Consider the following 22,084-nt stretch of genomic DNA (forward strand, 5'->3'; position numbering starts at 1 on the left):
CTCGGAAGGCTGAGGCGGAAGGATCGCCAGAGCCCAGCAGGTCGAGACTGCGGTGGCCAGGAACTGCCACTGCACTCCAGTCAAAATGACACTCCAACTCAAAAATAAATAAATAAATAAATTACATACACTTATACACATATATATACACACACACACACATGTATGATATAAAATTTTGATTTTTTGGTCATAAGTTCCTCAATGTTCAAAATTCCGTTATAAGCCAGATATCATTACAATAAAATAATTGGTTCCAGTGCTATATTATTGAATGTGAAGTGAGTAGTGAGTGAGTGCAAAGGGCTAAGAAATGTCCGGGTCCACATTTCTTCATTACTGTATAAACAATTTATATATTACAAAGATGCATGATAAAACTCATTTATTCCTATGACATCATTCTAGTCATTTTACAAATGAAATTAGCTGCTCTAACATTACGCGAATTTGTAAAATGCAGGATGCCCAACAAACCACATTGATGAATATGGAAATAGCAGATTATGAACGTTTGATGAAAGAACTAAATCAAAAGTTAACTAATAAAAACAGCAAGATAGACGATTTGGAGCAAGAAATAAAAATTCAAAAACAGAAACAAGAAAATCTACAAGAAGAAATAAGTGAGTTAAAAAAATTTACTTCATACTTCATCTTACAATTATTCTATGGTAATTGAATGGGGGGCATTAGTTGTTTATTTCGCCAGTATGTAACTCCAGTCAGGTGTTACACAGTGCTAAACGCCATTGAGGACCAGAAGGGTCATAAAGTCATTTGCCTTTAAGATGTGTGTGGACCACATTCATTCACTTAAACATCTCTTCAGTGCTTTGCTGATGCCTGATCTGACTGTGGTCAGACTGGCTGTGTGCTGGTAATTGTTAAATCTGCAAGATGGTTATTGTACTGTCACATATGGTTAAATATTCCACAATAAAAAGCCAAAACAGGTTTCTTTTAAAGGTAAGTTAATACAAGGAGATACTTGTCATTCTTGTATTTAAATTCATTCATAAATACTGTTTCATCTTTTTCTGAAATCGTTTTTTACCAGCTTCACTGCAGTCTTCAGTACAACAATATGAGGAAAAAAATGCCAAAATCAAGCAATTACTTGTGAAAACCAAAAAAGAACTGGCAGACTCAAAGCAAGCAGTATGTTAATTTTTGGTGCATATTTAGTAATTATTCATAGTTTATTTATGAGTAGCTTTTTTTAATTTAAAGATTTTTATTCTGTAGGAAACTGATCACTTAATACTTCAAGCATCTTTAAAGGGTGAGCTGGAGGCAAGCCAGCAGCAAGTAGAAGTCTATAAAGTAAGTTCTTTATACTTCTTAAGATTTTTAAAAAATAATTCCACGTAGAAGTAAGATACCATTTAGGGAGTTTTGCAATTATTCTGTAAGGTTTAAGAATACTTACAAAGATTCCTCAACATTTTGAGGAAGTAGAAGCAGTAAATCAAGTGTGGCATGTAACTGGAGCATATTCTTTAACTCCAGCTAGATTTTCATATACTCATAATACATTATAGAAATTCATAATATAGTCTAGAATTCATCATATATTATAGAATAGTGCAAAACAGTGGGGCACAGTGACTCACACCTGTGTGACCCTCACACTTTGGGAGGCCGAGGCGAGAGGGTGGCCTGAGCTGAGGAGTTCGAGACCAGCCACCTTGGCAGACCGCGTCTCTCAAACACGTCAGTCAGCCGGGCGCGAGAGCACACGCCTGGGGTTCCAGCAGCTACTCGGAAGGCTGAGGCGGAAGGAGCATCTGAGCTCAGCGGTTTGAGGCTGCAGTGGCTATAAATGTGCCACTGCATTCCAGCCTGGGGGACAGAAGGAGACTCTGACTCAAAAAAAAAAAGAATAGTGCAAAATAAAATAATCAAATATTTGAACTTCCTGGGTGATTTTGCAGTCACAAGTAGCAGTTTATAAAATGATTTTATATTTGCTTATTTACATTTATATGTAATGTCTTGAGGTATTTAAATAAGCATTCATTAAATATATAGTCTGGGATATTTTCATTTTTTTTTAATTGATGTTGGTTTAAGAAAAAGTAAATTAGCTTATTTTAGTGGGAAGTTCTATTCATTGTCTCTACTCTTTCAGTAATAGCACATAAGAAACAAGGGTACCTGCATAATGAACACTGGCTTACCTAACCCTGAATTGTACCCCACATCTTTAAAAGAAAAATTTTTTTTAAAATAGCACATAAGACTATTTCATTAATTTTGTCTCATATATATTTATCTCTCAAACCTCGAGTTGGTGTCTTACGGAAAATCTCTTTGACCAATGAAGATCTGATTTGCTAGAGCTAATTTAAAGATTTGCCCCTAGATTCAGTTGGCTGAAGTAACATCTGAGAAGCACAAAATCCATGAGCACCTGAAGACCTCTGCGGAACAGCACCAGCGCACACTGAGCGCGTACCAGCAGAGAGTGACAGCGTTGCAGGAGGAGAGCCATGCGGCCAAGGTGTGTGCTCCAGAGCAGCCGTGGTGAGCCGCAGGGATTTGACCATCAGCTAGTGAACAGCTTGCGCCATGGTTGTACACTCTCTTTTTAGTGATTTGCTGTCAAGAACACTTACTAGATTAAGACCTGATTCACTTCATCTGACTCTAACCCCAACCCCATGCCAACCATAGCCATCACTTGGATTGCTTTTTTTTGCTAAAAGGAAAAACATGTTTTTTTCCATTTAATCCTTGTTTTGCAATTTATATGTGTAAGAAAATCTCTCGTGTAAAACTTTTTTAATTAGAAAAGCATTACAGGGTTGAGCTCGGTGGCTCAGCCTGTTATCCCAGCATTTTGAGAGGCCGAGGCGATGGAATTGCCTGAGCCTGCGGGTTCGAGACCCACCCGGGAAACTTGGTGAGACCTCGTCTCTACAATACATCAAAAGTTAGCCAGGCATGGTAGTGCACACCTGTAGTTCCAGCTACTTGGAAGACTGAGGCAGAAGGATCGCCAGAGCCCAGCAGGTCGAGGCTCCAGTGACCAGGAGCATGCCACTGCACTCCAGTCTAGGCATCGGTGAGACTCCAATTCAGAAAAAAAAAAAGAACCATCCAGGCTCGGTGACTCAGCCTGTAATCCCGTACTTTGGGAGGCTGAGGTGAGTGGATTGCCTGAGTCCACAGGTTCAAGACCCGCCTGGGCAACTTGGCGAGACCTCGTCTCTATAATAAAAAAAACTCAACGGGCGTGGTAGCGCACGCCTGTAGTTCCAGCTACTTGGAAGGCTGAGGCGGAAGGATCGCCGGAGCCCAGCAGGTCGAGGCTGCGGTGGCCAGGAGCGTGCCACTGCACTCCAGCCTGGGCGACAGAGTGAGACTCCAACTCAAAAAAAGAAAAGAAAAGAAAGAAAAGCATTACAGTTCTTTCTGAGGGCTAAATGATTATAAAATAACATTCTAGCAGAATGGTGGTGGAGATCTGCTTTCTTATCATCAACATGCAAAATAGACATAGTACAATTGTCTTAAAGGTGTGGCTCTTATATAAGGGATGTTGTAGAAAGTGAAAACTCTAGAACCTAACATTTATCCCACCGTACTTTGAAAACAAGTTTATTATTGAAAGGCTTTGAAAAAGTATAAGTTCTGCCAACACAAAGAATTGATGAATGTTTGAGTGATGGATATCTGAATTACCCTGATTTGCTAATTATACATTATATACATGTTTCAAAATGCCATGTGTACCTCATAAATAAGCACAATTGTGTTTGTTTTTTTAAAATTATTTTCATAAGTGTAACATGAACAGAAGTGTACTTTTTAGCAAAGTTAATCAGGGTGCTAAAAAGAATGTCAGCTGTTTTCTTCACTTTCAAAAACAGGTTTTTATCTTGTAATCTCTGAAAGAAAATAGGATTATGTTATAATAGAAATTTGTTCTCTCTTTTAAATATCATAGGCAGAACAAGCTACTATAACCTCTGAATTCGAGAGCTACAAAGTCCGAGTTCATAACGTTCTAAAACAACAGAAAAATAAATCTGTGTCTCAGGCTGAAACTGAGGGAGCTAAACAAGAAAGGTAAAGTCTAAATTAAAAGAAACATGCAGGGTTTCTTCTGGGTAGTGCAGATTCTTCACCAAATAGATGGAAAACCCTACTTTGATGTCTCAGTTGTAGAATTCTGCATATAATTGCCAATGAGAACAGAATTCCTTGGCTTCACCGTGTCTCCAAACAGTAACAGGGAAATTTCACTATGAAGGGCACTGTTGCAAAAAGATGTTAAAGTGAACAGTGAAGCCAGGATATGGTCTCTGAAATATGGGCATTAAAATTGCATTATAGGCTGGGCACAGTGGCTCACATCTGTCATCTCAGCACTTTGGGAGGCTGAAGTGGGAGGATTGCTTGAGCCCAGCAGTTTGAAACCAGACTAGACAACAGAGTGAGACCTTGTCTCTACAAAAAAAATTTTTTAATTAGCCAGATGTGGTGGCATGTGCCTGTAGTCCCAACTACTCAGGAGACTGAGACAGAAGGATTGCCTGAGCTCAGGAGGTCAGTGTTGCAGTGAGCTGTGATCATGCCACTGTACTCCAGCCTGGGTGACAGAGTAAGACCCGAGCAAAAAGAAAGAAAAAGAAACTAGCATACAGATCCCTTTTGGAAATTATTCAAAAATATGTTGGGAACAAGAGATAGCTAGGGCATTCCTTGGCATGTGTATTTTGTCTTTGACTAGAGGTTCAGTATTCAAAGCACTTTGATATGTGTCTCCTACTGTTCTGAAACTCATTATTCGCATTGTTTGTGTGCTTAGGCTTCTGTTACTTTTGTTTAGGGATCTATTAAATATGGAGACTATAGATTGAAACATAATGAAGTTTTTCTCTCCAATAGCCCAGTGTGAAACTGAAGTTGAATATTGACTTATTAGTAAACATAAAATGTCACCACTTGCAAGTGTCGTTGTTGACCATGCTTAAATTATGGGTTCAAATTATTTGAATGTAAATGTTTTATGCTCCTTCTACTTTCTTTTAAATTAAATACTTAAAAAAAGAAAGAAGAAGCTGGCCAGGCTCAATGGCTCAGCCTGTAATCCCAACACTTTGGGAGGCCAAGGCAAGTGGATTGCCTGAGCCTGCGGGTTCAAGACCAGCCCGGGCAACTTGGCAAGATCTGTACAATAACTCAAAAATTAGCCAGGCATGTTAATGCATGCCTGTAGTTCCAGCTACTTGGAAGGCTGAGGCAGAAGGATCGCCTGAACCCAGCATGTTGACACTAGGGTGGCCGTGAATGTGCCATTGCACTCCAGCCTGGATGACAGAGTGAGACTCTGACCCCCCCCCAAAAAAGAGAAGCTAATAGTATATTGTTTTAATAGTGACCGAATTGTGGGTTTTAACTATTTATTACGAGTCTGAAAAGACCTATTGCTTTTCTTTGGGGATTATCTTTTACTGTAACTTGATCTGGCATAGCCATTCTCATAACAGTTAACCTAGAATTATATGTTTTTTTTTTAAACACATAATTCCATAACATAAAATAAGCTATTTTGGCCGGGCTCGGTGGCTCAGCCTGTAATCCCAGCACTTTGGGAGGCTGAGGTCAGTGGATTGCCTTAGCCCATAGATTCGAGACCAGCCTGGGCACTTGGTGAGACCTCATCTCTGCAATAAGTAAAAAAAAAAAAATTAGCCGGGCATGGAGGCATGTACCTGTAGTTCCGGCTACATGAAAGACTGAGGCAGAAGGATCGCCTGAGCCAGCAGATCAAGGCTGCGGTGGCTGTGAGCAGTGTGTCACTGCACTCCAGCCTGGGTGACAGTGAGACACTGACTCAAAAAAAAAAAAAGCTATTTCAATGCCACTTAATGGTCTACTCTTTGAATATGAAGTTTAAAAAATTTTTTTAGAGTTTTGTAAGTCTTTAGGACCTGATATTTGAAATCTGACTGTAACATCTTTTGTATTATATTTAATCCTAGTCTTGACCTCCTATGATTATTATATTTCATTTAGAATCATCCATAATAATAGCAAGAATATGCTATGAAAGATTAAATGATCAAAATATCTTTGAAGCCGCAATATCAGATTCACTTCTTTATTTATTTATATATTTTTTTGAGTCGGAGTCTCACTCTGTTGCCCAGACTGGAGTGCAGTGGCTGCTCCCGGCCACCGCAGCCTCGACCAGCTGGGCTCCGGCAATCCTTCCGCCTCAGCCTTCCAAGTAGCTGGAACTACAGGCACACGCTACCATGCCTGGCTAATTTTTGATTTATTGTAGAAATGAGGTCTCACCAGTTTGCCCAGGTGGGTTTCGAACCCGCGGGCTCAGGCAATATCCACTCACCTCAGCCTCCCAAAGGCGCAGGATTACAGGCTGAGCCACCCAGCCCGGCTCAGATTCACTTCTTTAAAAAATTTTTTTTAAACTGTGTGTTTCTATTTTAGGGAACATCTGGAAATGCTGATTGATCAACTAAAAATCAAATTACAAGATAGCCAGAATAACTTACAGATCAGTGCATCTGAACTTCAAACATTACAGACTGAACATGATACTCTCCTAGAAAGGCACAACAAGATGCTGCAGGAAACCGTATCCAAAGAGGCAGAACTCCGGGAAAAGTAAGAATGCTGGAAGCACTAACACTACACCAGGCAGCAACATATTTCTTTGTTGGAGCTTCTGATGTATTGGTCCTTGGGATAAATATAGATTTGAAAATAACAAGTAGACATATCTAAAGACTTGGTAACTTTGCTTTATCTACTTTGAGCCCCTCCCCTTTGGATTACATTTGAGTTTTGCTTTTTTTTTTTGAGTTGGAGTCTCACTCTGTCACCCTGACTGGAGTGCAATGGCCACCGCAGCCTCGACCTGCTGGGCTCTGGCGATCCTTCCACCTCAGCCTTCCAAGTAGCTGGAACTACAGGCGCACGCTACCACGCCTGGCTGATTTTTTATTTATTGTAGAGATGAGGTCTTGTCAAATTGCCCAGACGGGTCTCTAACCCGCGGGCTCAGGCAGTACACTCAGCTCAGCCTCCCAAAGGCACGGGATTACAGGCTAAGCCACCGAGCCTGGCTGAGTTTTGCATTTTTAAGAACAATTAATGTTTATCTGCTCATCCAATATTCTTCCTGCCATGTATCCTCATGGCCAGGATGTTCTTAAAAAAAAAAAATCACCTTTCAACCCAGATGTCAAGTTATAAGCATTTTTCTTCCTAGAGGAAATCATTCAAATAGCTGCTGAGTGAAAAAGAATATGCAATTTATCTTCACAACTGTGTCTTAAATTTGTCATATTTTATCAATCGTTATAATACTTTAAATAGATGCTAGGAATATTGGCAATGTAAATAGATTATTATAAACAAAAAACTTTGATCTCCCATGATAAAGGAATTGGGTGGTAGTATTTTATCTTATACTGAGGAAAGGAATTCTTCATTGAGCATCTTTCATCAAGGATGTTAAGATTCTTCATCGCAGATATGCTTTTAATGCATGTCTAATCTGATATGCTAACCTGAAAACTGAAAGCACTTAGGTTTTCTTGACTTAATTATCTATTAACAGTATAATTTCTGGCCAGGCACAGTGGCTCATGCCTATAATCCTAGCACTTTGGGAGGCTGAGGTGAGAGGATTGCCTGAGCCCACGGGTTCAAGATCAGCCTGGGCAACTTAGTGAGACCTCATTTCTACAAATAAATAAATAAATAAATAAATAAGCAATATAATTTCTTGTTAATCATGTAAACCAAAAGTTTCAGGGAAGATCTACCAGTTTTCTTAAAACTACTGGTGCTTGCTTGATATTTATATCCGAAATTTCCAACAATTCTTTACTTAGAAAAATTATTACACATTACATTGCTTTCACAAATAAAGTATAATTGATGCCTCTAAAGTAATTGAATCATTTAGTAAATATTTTTTGAGCACCTATTGTGTGCCAATCACTCTTCTAAGTACTAGAAACTTAGCATTTTGTGACATCTTTAAGTGTCTTCCTTTCTTCTTCTTTATATTAAAAACTAACATTTATTGCTACTCTCTGTGCCCAAGTATGAAGAAACAACCTTTTTTAAACAGTCTCTACTTTTTAAAATATTTTAATATTCATGCCTTCTCTGCATGGGAAGGTGAAAATGGCTTCTGAGGAATGTGGTAATTAGGCCAACCAGTTAGTATCTGCATTATCCAGAGGCTTCAATTAATGTAACCACCCCAGTAACAATTGAGAACAGTGAACTTCTATCAGCACAACTATTCCCCTTCCAGTTGGGGGTTTCAGCATCTAGCATTCAAGTAGGTAAATTCTTCAGTGTCATTGATACTGCCCCAAAACTAGAAGCTTTACCCTTCCTGTAAAATATAATTTTTTTTTTTTTTTTTGAGTTGGAGTCTCACTCTGTCGCCCAGACTGGAGTGCAGTGGCCGCTCCCAGCCACCGCAGCCTCGACCTGCTGGGCTCCGGCGATCCTTCCGCCTCAGCCTTCCAAGTAGCCGGAATTATAGGCATGCGCTACCACGCCCAGCTAATTTTTTATTTATTGTAGAGATGAGGTCTCGAACCCGCGGGCTCAGGCAATCCACTCACCTCAGCCTCCCAAAGGCACGGGATTATAGGCTGAGCCACCGAGCCCGGCTTGTAAAATACAATTTTTATCCTCCTTAGAAAATTATTGTGATGGCTAATCGCTCTTCCTTTACTTTCTTGGTAGATTTTGTTTTGTTTTGTTTTGTTTGAGTTAGAGTCTCCCTCTGTCACCCAGGCTTGGGTACAGTGGCACACTCACGGTCACCATAACCATGACCTACTGGCATCAAGTGATTCTTCTGCCTCAGCCTTTTAAGTAGCTGGAACCACAAGCGTATGCCACCACACCCAGCTAATTTTTGTATTTATTGTAGAGATGAGGTCTCACCAAGTTGCCCAGGCTGGTCTCGAACACGTGGACTTAGGCAATCCTCTCGCCTCCGCCTCCCAAAATGTTGGAATTACAGGTGGGAGCTGAGGAGGAAGGATCACCTGAGCCCAGCAGGCTGAGACTGCAGTGGCCATGAGCGTGCCACTGCTCTCCAGCCTGGGCGACAGAGTGAGACTCCTACTCAAAAAAAAAAAAGTTTTGGCTCTCAGTGAAGTTTCAGACTGACTGCATAAAAATCTCATTTGAAGCTAAAAATAGGCTATTCCTAGAACCGCTACTGGAAATTCTGATTCAATTGGCTGTAACATGAAAACTAGATGTCTATATTTTCAACAAGTTACCCCAGTGATTCTTATATGCAGTGAGATTTGGAAACAGCCATAGTAAACCAAGTCTCTGTCTAAGTATTTCATATTAATTGATTCAAAAATGGGTATTTTCCTTTAAGTTTTTTTTATAAATAAAAAGAAAGTAGAGTTGATTTTTTTTTTCAGGGTAATAGAGAAAAGGGAGACCAATTGTATTTATGTGAGATACCACATAGGGTAACGTGAAGAAGTGGACTAATTAAAAGTTTAATTATTTTATGCTCTAAATATAGTCTTCTTTCTTTTTTATTCTTTCTTTTTCTTTTCTTGAGTAGGAGTCTCACTCTTGTCACCCAGGCTAGAGTGCAGTGGCACGTTCACAGCCACTGCAGCCTCGACCTGCTGGGCTCAGGCAATCCTTCCGCTTCAGCTTTCCAGGTAGCTGGCACTGCAGGCATGCGCCACCACACCCAGCTAATTTTTTGATTTATTGTAGAGACGAGGTCTCGCCAAGTTGTCCAGGCTGGTCTTGAACCCATGGGCTTAGGCAGTCCTCTCACCTCAGCCTTCCAAGGTTCTGTGATTACAGGCAGGAGCCCTCACGCCCACCTATAGTCTTATTTTTGATGAACCATGAAAGAAGTTCCTTGTCTAAATACAACAGTTTCTGACTGAGGTTCTTCATCTTTAACTGTGGAACACAGAAAATGACTTGAACTACTGAATAGCCAGTGGCAGTTCTCCCCGGGTTGTTACACAACTAGTACATTGTAGATATTTAGGAGACAAGCTGGTGGTCCATACATTCAGGAGAGGTGTTAGAGCTAATCCTCTGGCAGAACCCAGTTGACAAAGGCTGAGTCCGCACGTAAGGCTAAAAGGTTTTCTATTAACTAAATTCCTCTCACCTTTCAGACTGTGTTCAATACAGTCAGAGAACATGATGATGAAGTCTGAACATGCACAGACTGTGAGTCAACTAACATCCCAGAACGAGGTTCTTCGAAACAGCTTCCGAGATCAAGTGCGACATTTGCAGGAAGAGCACAGAAAGACGGTGGAGACTTTACAGCAGCAGCTCTCCAAGGTGGAAGCACAGCTCTTCCAGCTCAGGAACGAACCCACCGCAAGAAGTATGTGTGCACCTGTGGGAGTGTTTGTTTTTTATGTGTTTGTGTTACATACAGTCTTCATAAATTCATAAGAAAGAGAAGAGGAGCAAGGTGGTAACCAGCGTCAGTTTTGTGATTAATGAGTTTTGGATCTGCTTACCAGGAAGACATTTGAACCATCTGATCCCTTCCTGATTATCCTCACAGAAATCTACACAACTACTTTGTATACTGACTTTCCATTTTCATTCCCTTATTTATTGCCCTTCATGTAAAAGGAGCATTTATTTTTCTCTGACTTAAATATATTCTGTTCGTCTCATGACATGTGTCCTAATTCTGATATTGACCAGATCTCTTTGGGGTTCTCCATTGTTAGTCGTCAAATAGATCTATATTGGAAACATTAGAGAGAGAGCAAGAGGCTTAGAAATACTCAGTGTGCATGGAACTTGTAGAATTGCTTGGCCAATTCATCTTCTTCCCTTTCACATTTCTAACAAAGTGGCATTTTAGTTTAACCACACCCAGTATCATCCTTCCTACTTCCAGGAAGAGATGGGAATGACTGGGCTGTATTTTAGCAGTAAGCTGATCGTGTTTTCTTTCCCATGGAAAATACTATCACTGAAGCATTGGCGGCCACAGATCATTTGTCAGGGTCAGAAACCAATTTCAGGAGAGTTTAACATATGCCAAGAGTCAACAGAAGAAGTACTCAACCAGGGAAAAACAGGTCACACAAGAGATTATAATCTAGGAGTCAGCCATGTAACAAGCAGTCAGTGGAATATCAAAACCCCACAAAGGGCAACCAGGGGGCTAACTAAGGTTTGAAAGGACAGGGAGGCAAGTTCATGGAATGGAAAATAAATGAAATTTGAAGCCAGGCTTGGTGGCTCAGCCTGTAATCCCAGCACTTTGGGAGGCCGAGGTGAGTGGAATGCCTGAGCCCGCGGGTTCGAGACCCGCCTGGGCAACTTGGCAAGACCTCATCTCCACAATAAATCAAAATGTTAGCTGGGCATGGTAGCGCCTGTAGTTCCAGCTACTTGGAAGGCTGAGGCAGAAGGATCACCGGAGCCCAGCAGGTCGAGGCTGCAGTGGTGGGAAGCAGAAGTGGCCACTGCACTCCAATTTGGGTGACAGAGTGAGACTCCAACTCAAAAAAAAAAAAATGAAATTTGCCAGGCTCAGTGGCTCAACCTGTAATCCCGCACCTTTGGGAGGCTGAGGTGAGTGGATTGCCTGAGCCCGCAGGTTCGAGACCTGCCTTGGGCAACTTGGCGAGACCTCATCTCTACAATAAATCAAAAATCAACCGGGCGTGGTAACGCACGCCTGTAGTTCCAGATGTTTGGAAGGCTGAGGTGGAAGGATCACTGGAGCCCAGCAGGTCGAGGCTGCGGTGGCCGGGAGCGGCTACTGCACTCCAGTCTGGGCAACAGAGTGACACTCCAACTCAAAAACAAAAAATGAAATTTGAAGTTGAAAAATCTAGGTTAGAATTCTGATTTCTAACTCAGCTATGAGACCTTGAGCAAAGTCATTACATTTCTCTAAGCTTCAAATTTGGGGGGTCAGTAAACTGATGTATTTGAAAATATCTTATAAACTTTACAGTTCTGTGCAACTACTTATGTCACTGTTCGCAAGCAGGAAAGCCTTGTCCAGACAATGTACATGATTAGTTTCCTGCACTGGATGTTGGACTCTTGTCTGAACACTGCAGGCACGTGTGGCAGTGTTACCATCAGAGGTGAAGGGCATAGGGCACTGATCAAGAATGTCTGGTGAGCCGACTTCAGGCTGTGTGCTGAGTCTGGAAGTGTGCGGCCATCGGAAGTGTCTAATCCAGAGAAACAAATATATCTAGTTTTTTCTTTTTTACCAGTATTTAGCAACAGTATGACCTTTGCCCTGAATTAATAAAAATAATAATACTAGGCCTGGCATGGTGGCTCACGTCTATAATCCCAGCACTTTGGGAGGCCGAGGTGAGAGGATTGCCTGAGCCCACAGGTTCGAGACCAGCCTGGGCAACTTGACGAGATCTCCTCACTACAAAGATCAAGAAAAATTAGCCGGGCATGGTGACACATGCCTATAGTTCCAGCTACTTGGAAGGCTGAGGTGGAAGAATCGTCTGAGCCCAGCAGGTCGAGGCTGCGGTGGCCACGAACATGCCACTGCCCTCCAGCCAGGGCAACAGAGTGAGACTCCGACTCAAAAAATAATAAGTAATACAGTATTGAGTTTTGTGTTATCTAAGAGTTTATATTAGCTAGCTAGTAGCACTTAATTTATAGCTTCTGCTAAAACTAAGTGGTTAAAATTTCAGTGACTAAGCAAGCCAGATGCGATGGGTCACACCTGTATACTCCCAGCACTTTGGGAGATGGAAGCTAGAGGATTGCCTGAGCCCAGGGTTTTAAGACCAGCCTGGGCAACTTGGCGAGACCTCATCTCTATAATAAATCAAAAAATTAGCCAGGCATACTGGCATGTGCTTGTAGTTCCAGCTGCTTGGATGGCTGAGGTGGAAGGATCACCTGAACCCAGCAGGTCGTAGCTGCGGTGGCCATGGTGCCACTGCACTCCAGCCTAGGCGACAGAGTGAGACTCCAACTAAACAACAAGAAAAAAGTTTAGTGACTAAATTTTAAGAACTGTTTTAGCAGTTCTTTCTTCATACACCTTTTACTTGTCACTTGACTTTTTTTTTTTTGAGTTAGAGTCTCACTCACTCAGACTGGAGTGCAGTGGCATGCTCCCAGCCACTGCAGCCTCGGCCTGCTGGGCTCCGGCGATCCTTCCACCTCAGCTTTCCAAGTAGCTGGAACTACAGGCGCACGCTACCACGCCCAGCTAATTTTTTTGATTTATTGTAGAGATGAGGTCTCGCCAAGTTGCCCAGGCAGGTTGCAAAGTCACTTGACATTTTAATTTTACTGTGTATCTCCGTTAAGGCTGTATCCATTGATTTTGGAACAATCTCACACTTACCCTTCTTTTTAAAAAATGTAACAGGCCCAGCTTCTTCCCATCAAGCTTCGAAGAACCTTCGAGAAAGGAGAAACACAGACCTTCCCCTTCTGGACATGCACACTGTGACCCGGGAAGAGGGAGAAGGCATGGAGACGACGGATACTGAGTCTGTGTCTTCCGCTAGCACGCACACACAGTCTTTAGAGCAGCTGCTTAATTCTCCTGAAACTAAACTTGGTATGGTGCTCTGTATGAATTTGTTTATCCTATTTAATTTCACAGTTTTGTTTAACTGAATTCTTATTTAATTTCAGATTTGTCTAAATTATATATACTTTTTTGCGCTGCTCCAGTAAAATTTCTTTCAGTATTCCACTATCTCTTCAAATGGAAAATTTATGAAACAAGTCTTTTTTAAAATAAAATGTTAACTTTGCACTAGCTTGAACCAGAAATAGGTGGTTGGAGTTTCTACAGAGGTATTAGGAAGTAGGATAAACTATTCTCTCACCTCCCAAGAAGCTCACAATTTCGGTTTATTCCTCTTGCTAAATTTGCCTTATTAACCCTTTGCACTCGGAGACATCTCACGGATCACCTACCAGCAATTCGACCTCACTTGTTTACAAATAGTGAAAAACGAATCACTTCATATTAAATAGTTTAGCGTTGGAACCAGTCATTACATTGTAATGATACTTGGCTTATATAGGAATTTTGGACATTGAGGAACTTATTTATGAAAATCAAAATTTTATATCTTAAAATATGTGATAACGTGAAATAGTCACCAGCATACATTGCAGGTTCACTGATAACAGGTTGGGGAATAGTCATTTGTTTGACGTCTTCTACCTGGTGTTCTTCTATTCATGCACATTAGTAATATACAATTTATGGTGCAGTCTGTTGTTCAAAGACAGTGTGGACGGACATACTCATGATTCCTAAAAACCACTTCTCAACTGATGAATCCTGTCTCAGTATAAATTCCATCTCTTTGTTTGCCTTTTCATGCAGTTTGAATGTAAATCTTCAAGGAAACATGTCGTTTTTGAAAAATTTGCACTGGCATAAGTTTTTCTGTACAATCACCAGCAATCTTTTTATGTCCCCTCAGGGGACATCTGAGTGCAAACTCGTGAAGTTCTGGTGTGTTTTACCGTTACCTGCCATGAATATCACTGTTCCTAATTCAGGGGGAACTATCATCTTTCTGGTTTTGGGATCACCTAGAACCAGAAGCGAGGGCCATTTGTACTCACGGTCACTGACTATGTGGGGTAGAGACTGCAAGTCATGGTTCCTTCACTCCAAGTTAGTTTTGGTGACGTGGAGACATCATGACAGAGTGGCAGCAGCCTTGACGGCAGACTTGGCTTGGTAACTTTTGCCAGAACTACTTGTTGACTCTGAGCCTGCTTCTTCCTCATCTATCAAGTTGGAATAATGATACGTATCCTACTTCATAGAAGAGTCTTTTTTTTTTTTTTGAGTTGGAGTCTCACTCTTTCACCCACACTGGAGTGCAGTGGCCGCTCCCGGCCTTGACCTGCTGGGCTCCGGCGATCCTTCCGCCTCAGCCTTCCAAGTAGCTGGAATTACAGGCATGCGCTACCATGCCCAGCCGATTTTTTGATTTATTGTAGAGATGAGGTCTCGCTGCCCAGGCGGGTCTCGAACCCATGGGCTCAGGCGATCCACTCACCTCAGCCTCCCCAAGGCGCGGGATTACAGGGTGAGCCACCAAGCCTGGCTCATAGAAGATTCTTATGCAGGCCCATGATACAAGTAACCAGTGAATGCTAATGCTTCCCTCGTTTGTAAGTGAAATCTCATATGTTCTTGGAACATTAGTAGGTGGAAAGAGGATGTGTAGTGAGACTAATGATAGGGTGTAAAAATGCATTACTGACAGATTTCGGAGCTGGGACCATAGGGCTTGTAAAAATTAGAGTTTTTCTTATTTTGAATCTTTGTAATCACTGATTTTGAAAATTAATTCTTGGAACAACATCTTGCAGAGCCTCCTTTATGGCATGCTGAACTCACCAAAGAAGAATTGGTTCAGAAGCTCAGTTCCACCACAAAAAGTGCAGATCACTTAAATGGCCTTCTTCGGGAAACGGAAGCAACCAATGCCATCCTTATGGAGCAGATTAAGGTGAGTCAGAAAATGTGGCCACCACGAACACCGCCGGTTTGGTTTTCCTGACCCTCCCCATATACATGCACCCAAATTTAAACATTTATATTCCGGATGCATCCCTCATGCCTTTGTTCTTTACGTTGGATTCCTGATAATGAGAAATATTGCTTTTCTAAATATTGCATAAAGACTGTTTTGGGTTTTGTGTTTGTGTTTGTTTTTTGAGACGGTCTTGCTCTGTTGCCCAGGTTGGAGTGCAGTGGCACAATCCTGGCTCGCTGCAGCCTTGAACTCCTGGGCTCAAACAGTCCTCCCACCTCAGCCATCTGAGTAGCTGGGCCTACAGATGTGTGCCATCACGTTTGGCTTTTTTGTTTTTTAATTTAAAATAATTTTTTAAGAAGGATCTCACTGTGTTGACCAGGCTGGTCTTGAACTCCTGGCCTCAAGCTGTCCTCCTGCCTTAGTTCCCAAAGTGCTGGGATTACAGGTGTGACCCACCCCACCCAGCAGTAAGTCTATTTTTAAATTCCATTTTTTTTCTTTTGTTTCTTTTTTTGAGTAGGAGTCTCATTCTGTCGCCCAGGCTGGAGTACAGTGGCATGCTCACGGCTACTGCAGCCTCGACCTGATGGGCTCAGGTGATCCTTCCGCCTCAGCCTTCCTAGTAGCTGGAACTCAAAGCACAGGCCACCGCTCCCAGCTAAATTTTTGTTTACTTATTGTAGAGATGAGGTCTCACCAAGTTTCCCAGGCTAGTCTCGAACCCCTGGGCTCAGGCAGTCCTCTCGCCTCTGCCTCCCAAAGTGCTGGGTTTACAGGCATGAGCCACTGTACCCAGCCAATTCCTGCTTTTTCTAAGACACCATAATATGTTTAGAAATTAGATGTTCAGAAGTCATTGTTCTATATATGCTTAAGTAAAACTTAAATGAGCATGAGTCTTTGGATTCTAAAGATAAACAGTAGAGCATGCCTCGTTCAATATCATTCTGCTGATATTTATGGTTCTGAACTACTTACCACAATTTGTAAGAGATGGCAAAGTGGCATAGGCAGTTTTTCCTGTTATAATCGACACCAGAAACATAGGGGTGTTGCAGAGCAGTTAAGCCTTAATCAGATGTGTTATTTCCATCCACGCTTGCTGATAAATCACCTCTCAGAATATAGTCATACAACTTACCAAGCAGTTCTCAGGACCCAAGCCTTGGTTTACATGGAGGATATAATCTCGTAAGCACAGGCCGAGAGGAAAATTGAAGCTGGTAAATGGTGGAGCAAAAGTCAAACGCATGTCTGCTGAAAAGAGACTGTGCTTGCCCCTGCCCTCTGCTCTCTAAATAAATCTGTCCTGGCTCTGTGCAGAGCCAGATTAATTGTCAGGTTAACTGTTTTAAAGCTGGATTACTCAGTTATTCACAGTAAATTATATATATCATGACATTCCCACTACTAAATGCTTCAGTATGCATCTCTGTAAAATAACATTTTCTCAGTAGTCAAAACATTATCACATCTAACAAACCTCTAGCCCAGTGAGCCTGAGTAACTTATTTAAATGTTTTATGTCCATAAATATATACTCTTACATGATTCCTCCATCTTTTTTACTGTTTTTGTTGTTGTTTTAAAAGACAGGGTCAGCCGGGCTCGGTGCCTCAACCTGTAATCCCACGCCTTTGGGAGGCTGAGGTGAGAGGATTGCCTGAGCCCACGGGTTCGAGACCCGCCTGGGCAACTTGGCGAGATCTCATCTCTACAATAAATCAAAAATTAGCCGGGCGTGGTAGCGCATGCCTGTAGTTCCAGCTACTTGGAAGGCTGAAACGGAAGGATTGCCGGAGCCCAGCAGGTCGAGGCTGCGGTGGCCGGGAGCGGCCACTGCACTCCAGTCTGGGTGACAGAGTGAGACCCCAACTCAAAGATAAAAAAAATAATAATAAATAAATAAAAGACAGGGTCTTAGCCGGGCTCAGTGGCTCAGCCTGTCATCCCGCACTTTGGGAGGCTGAGTTGAGTGGATTGCCTGAACCTGCGGGTTCGCGATCCCTCTGGGCAACTTGGCGAGACCTCATCTCTACAATAAATCAAAAAATAATTAGCCGGGCATGGTAGCGCGCACCTGTAGTTCCAGCTACTTGGAAGACTGAGGCGGAAGGACCGCCGGAGCCCAGCAGGTCGAGGCTGCGGTGGCTGGGAGCGGCCACTGCACTCCTGTCTGGGCGACAGAGTGAGACTCCAACTCAAATAAAATAAAATAAAAGACAGGGTCTTGCTATGTTTCCCAGGTTGATCTTGAACTCCTGACCTCAAGCAATCCTCCTGCCTTGGCCTCCCAAAGTGCTGGGATTACAAGTGTGAGCCACTGTGCCTGACCTGTCACTTTTTAAAATGGCCCTACGTACACTGCACTCCAGCCTGGGAGACAGATTGAGACTCAACTCAAAAAAAAATAATAATAAGTAAATGGCCCTAGGTTTTAGGACAGAGTTAGCTAACTTTCATGGACTAACCTAAAATGATGAAAATATAACAAAAGCTACAACTTCATTTTAACCTGGAAGTCTTCCTCAAAGACTTTAACATGCTGTTACCTTTTTCTTTTCTTTTTTTTTTTGAGTTGGAATCTCACTCTGTCATCCAGACTGGAGTGCAGTGGCCGCTCCCGGCCACCGCAGCCTCAACCTCCTGGGCTCCGGCGATCCTTCTGCCTCAGCCTTCCAAGTAGCTGGAACTACAGGCGCGCGCTACCACACCTGGCTAGTTTTTGATTTGTTGTAGAGATGAGGTCTTGTCAAGTTGCCCAGGCGGATCTCAAACCCACGGGCTTAGGCATTCCACTCACCTCGGCCTCCCAAAGCGTTGGGATTACAGACCGAGCCGAGTCCAGCTTGTTACCTTTTTCATGTCATCCTTTGCCCCATTTTTCTGGAAGTATTTTGTATTATCTTACATTTCTGAGTTTTCACTGTGTCTTTAATTCAACTTGTGTTGGTTGAGTGCTGTTCACTGTGGACCTCTGAACTGCAAGGGACTCTGGGAGCACAGAAGAGACAGGGGTTAGTAGAGGTTGTAGATGTTCACTTTAGCCTCTCATGTGCCTCACAGTGTGTCTGTTATCCTGGAGCCCTAAGCCCCTCTGCCTCAGTTTCTGGAGAGAGTAGAAGGCAGAGGGTGCATTGTGGAACCAGCCCATGGCTCCAGCTGTTCCTCATGTAGACTTTCTGTCAGTCCTCTAGCTTTCAACCCATTTTCGGATCCACACTTCTGAAGCAGGAACTGGGTATTTACACAGGATGCTCCTCTCCTGTCATTGGGGCTTGGTAACCTGGACTAAGTCACCTCCACTTATCTGCTTCCTGTCTTCTTGAGATGTCTTGATATTTCTCATCCGCTCTTTTTTTCTTGTCCTGGTCCCTCCTTTGTCGTCATCTTGTGGCCAAAGGGAGACTTTTCAGGAGAAAGAGAAGAAAAATATACGTGTTCAGTCTGCCATGTTTAACCAGAAGCTCCTAAAATCCATGTTTAACTTATTTCTCTAACACCAGCTTCTCAAAAGTGAAATAAGAAGATTGGAAAGAAATCAAGAACGAGAAAAGTCCGTAGCTAACCTGGAATATTTGAAGAATGTCTTGCTACAGTTCATTTTTCTGAAACCAGGTAGTGAAAGAGAGAGGCTTCTTCCTGTTATACATACAATGTTGCAGCTCAGCCCTGAAGAAAAGGGAAAACTTGCTGCAATCGCTCAAGGTGGGTGAAAGGAGAGCCTCACAGCTTTTGACTTAAACCTTAAACTAAACGTTTGCTGTGGTTGAAATTTTGTACGTATGACTTTTAAATCTTCATTTAGAGTGATTTCTATCATATGTGTAGGCTGTGACTAGATTTCAAAAACTGATCTTTTTTGTATTATTGAGTTGGGATCTCACTCTTTCGCCCAAGCTGAAGTGCAGTGACACAATCACAGCTCATGATAGCCTTGACCTCTGAGCTCAGGTGATCTTTCTGTCTCAGCCTCCCGAGTAGCTGAGACTGCAAGTATGCACCACCACACTTGGGTCGTTTTTAAAATATTTTTTGTAGCGACATGGTCTCGCAATGTTGCCCAAACTGTGAAAAGCTGACTTTTTAACATTTTGAGACCACTGTAGTACATTTATATAATCTTGGCATTCAACAAAATACAATCAAATGCTCATTTTGATCTTTTAGCTCTGAAAATTGGATTTGTGCTTAAGTGTTGGGTTTTGAGGTGTTTTGTTAAAAGCACTTAACCAAAATCCTGTCCTGGTCCCTCCTTTTTTGTCATTTTGTGGGGGGAAGGGAGAGCTTTCAGGAGAAAGAAAAGAAAAACGTGTGTTCTGCCATGTTTAACCAGAAGCTACTAAAAATCCATGTTTAACTCATTTCTCTAACACCAGCCTTTTGTTTTGTTTTATAGCATACTTTTTAATTACTTTTATTTTATTTTTTATTTTGTTTTATTCTTTGAGTAAGAGTCTCACTCTGTCGCCCGGGCTAGAGTGCAGTGGCCACCACAGCCTCGACCTGCTGAGCTCAGGCAATCCTTCTGCCTCAGCCTTCCAAGTAGCTGGAACCACAGGTGTGCACCACCAAGCCTGGCTAACTTTTTGATTTATTGTAGAGACGTCTCACCAAGTTGTCCAGTCTGGTCTCGAACCCCTGGACTCAGGCAGTCCTCCCGCTTCCACCTCCCAAAGTGCATACTTTTTTTTAACATGTATTGACTGGTTCCTACTTCACTCCCTTCCCCCCTCCCGCCCCTAAAGAGCCTAGGGACAGCAGAGTCAGATGGCCCCAGGCTTAGTTCATATCCAGCAGTCCACCTTCCAGGTGAATGCAGCTCTAAAACTGGCCTATAGCTGGAGTGTAGGTTTTCGTGTCAAATAGATTTAACACTGTGATGTCATAAACTCCTTTGAAATGTTTCACATATAGCTGCTGTGGTTACATAATTCAAACTGCATCTTAAGAATCATGGTTTCGGCCAGGCTTGATGGCTCGACCTGCTGGGCTCCGGCGATCCTTCCGCCTCAGCCTTCCAAGTAGCCGGAACTACAGGCTGAGCCATCGAGCCCGGCCAAGAGCTAGAGATGAAAGCAAATCCCACACGTTGTTTCATCCTGCAATGCATTCTTCAGTGTTTATTGCACTCCTCTGTCACCTGTATCACTTCATGTTCATTGTTCCTGGGTTGTCGCAGATGTCTTTTTATAGCATCCTAGGTAGGACTCATACGTTGCATTTGGTTGATGTTCCTTAAGTTTTGTTGTTGTTTTAGCTATAGCAAGTCGTCTGTCCTCTAGCAGTGCCGTGTTCTGGATTTGATATTTCAGGGTAGCGATGAACTTGGTCCAGTTGCCTAGAAAGAGGAAATTAGACTGCTGATTCAATCCCGACACAGGGTGGGGGGAAAATACCTGACAGACATCAGTAGACCCAGAATGCCTAGATACTTCACTTCTGACTGGCTTGCTTCATCTCATTGGTGCTCTGTAACATGTTCCTACGTCCCTTCTAAATCTCAGTTAAACTGACAGATTTAGTGCTGCCTTCAAAACTGAGCAGATATCAGGGTCCTCTGGTTCACTTACTGAAACTTCGATTACCGAACCCCATCCCAGCTTCCGGCGCAAGACTGCATTTTTAACATTTTGGTGCTGGTGCTCCTCACCTGGGACCCATATTGAGGACCTCTGACCTAGAGGTCTGATGAGATTCAGGCTTAATTTTGTTATGACATACTTCATACATAGTATTCATAGTTTATCTGCATCTGTTTTCTTTTTCTTTTCTTTTCTTTTTTTTTTTGAGTTGGAGTCTTCACTCTGCCTCCCAGGCTGGAGTGCAGTGGCATGCCCATGGCCACCGCAGCGTCGACCTTCAGGCCTCAACCTTCCAGGCAGCTGGAACTACAGGCATGTGCCACCACGCCCAGCTAATTTTTTGACGTCTCCCAAGTTGCCCAGGCTGGTCTCGAACCCGTGGGCTGAGGCAGTCCTCTCGCCTTGGCCTCCCAAAGTGCTGGGATTATAGTCATGAGCCACCACGCCCAGCCAAATCTGTTTTCTTCCATTACGTCTTTCTCATGATGAAGGAGGACTATTCTCATCTCAGTTCTGCAATCTGAATGGTACATTTCTATAGCCAATGTAGCGTTTTTGTCACAACATCCAAAATAAGAATATTTCATGTATATTTTTAGTAATATAGTTATTCTAAATTATAGATTTGCTTTTATATGCTATTTTTAACTTATTCTGCCAAAGCTAACCTTATTTTTATCGCTGTGAAATTAACCAGAACTTTAAGAAAGATATATGTCTTTTTAAATTAAAGCATAGCTTTCTTTTTCTTTTCTTTTTTTTTTGAGTTGGAGTCTCGTCTCACTCTGTTGCCCAGCCTGGAGTGCAGGGGCACACTCACAGCCACTGCAGCCTCGACCTGCTAGGCTCGGGTGATCCTTCCACCTCAGCCTTCCAAGTAGCCGGAACTACAGGCACGCGCTACCACACCCAGCTAATTTTTGATTTATTGTAGAG

At 42.5% G+C, this 22,084-nt stretch overlaps 1 protein-coding gene across 2 annotated transcripts in view; it reads left to right on the forward strand.

The window, feature by feature from the left end:
• Positions 1-22,084, forward strand: part of GCC2 (GRIP and coiled-coil domain containing 2) — a 72,108-nt gene that overhangs the window by 45,273 nt on the left and 4,751 nt on the right. For both annotated transcript variants that reach the window (XM_008058006.1, XM_021712322.1), the window contains exons 12-21: positions 464-626; positions 1,061-1,161; positions 1,249-1,326; positions 2,369-2,506; positions 3,956-4,077; positions 6,469-6,645; positions 10,185-10,402; positions 13,412-13,606; positions 15,394-15,533; positions 19,070-19,271. In XM_008058006.1, the coding sequence (XP_008056197.1) occupies positions 464-626; positions 1,061-1,161; positions 1,249-1,326; positions 2,369-2,506; positions 3,956-4,077; positions 6,469-6,645; positions 10,185-10,402; positions 13,412-13,606; positions 15,394-15,533; positions 19,070-19,271 (1,534 nt within the window). The remainder of the gene's footprint in view (positions 1-463; positions 627-1,060; positions 1,162-1,248; positions 1,327-2,368; positions 2,507-3,955; positions 4,078-6,468; positions 6,646-10,184; positions 10,403-13,411; positions 13,607-15,393; positions 15,534-19,069; positions 19,272-22,084) is intronic.

This window comes from Carlito syrichta, unplaced genomic scaffold (assembly GCF_000164805.1).
Source record: "Carlito syrichta isolate Samal-C Ts95f unplaced genomic scaffold, Tarsius_syrichta-2.0.1 Scaffold303183, whole genome shotgun sequence".
Lineage (NCBI taxonomy): Eukaryota > Metazoa > Chordata > Mammalia > Primates > Tarsiidae > Carlito > Carlito syrichta.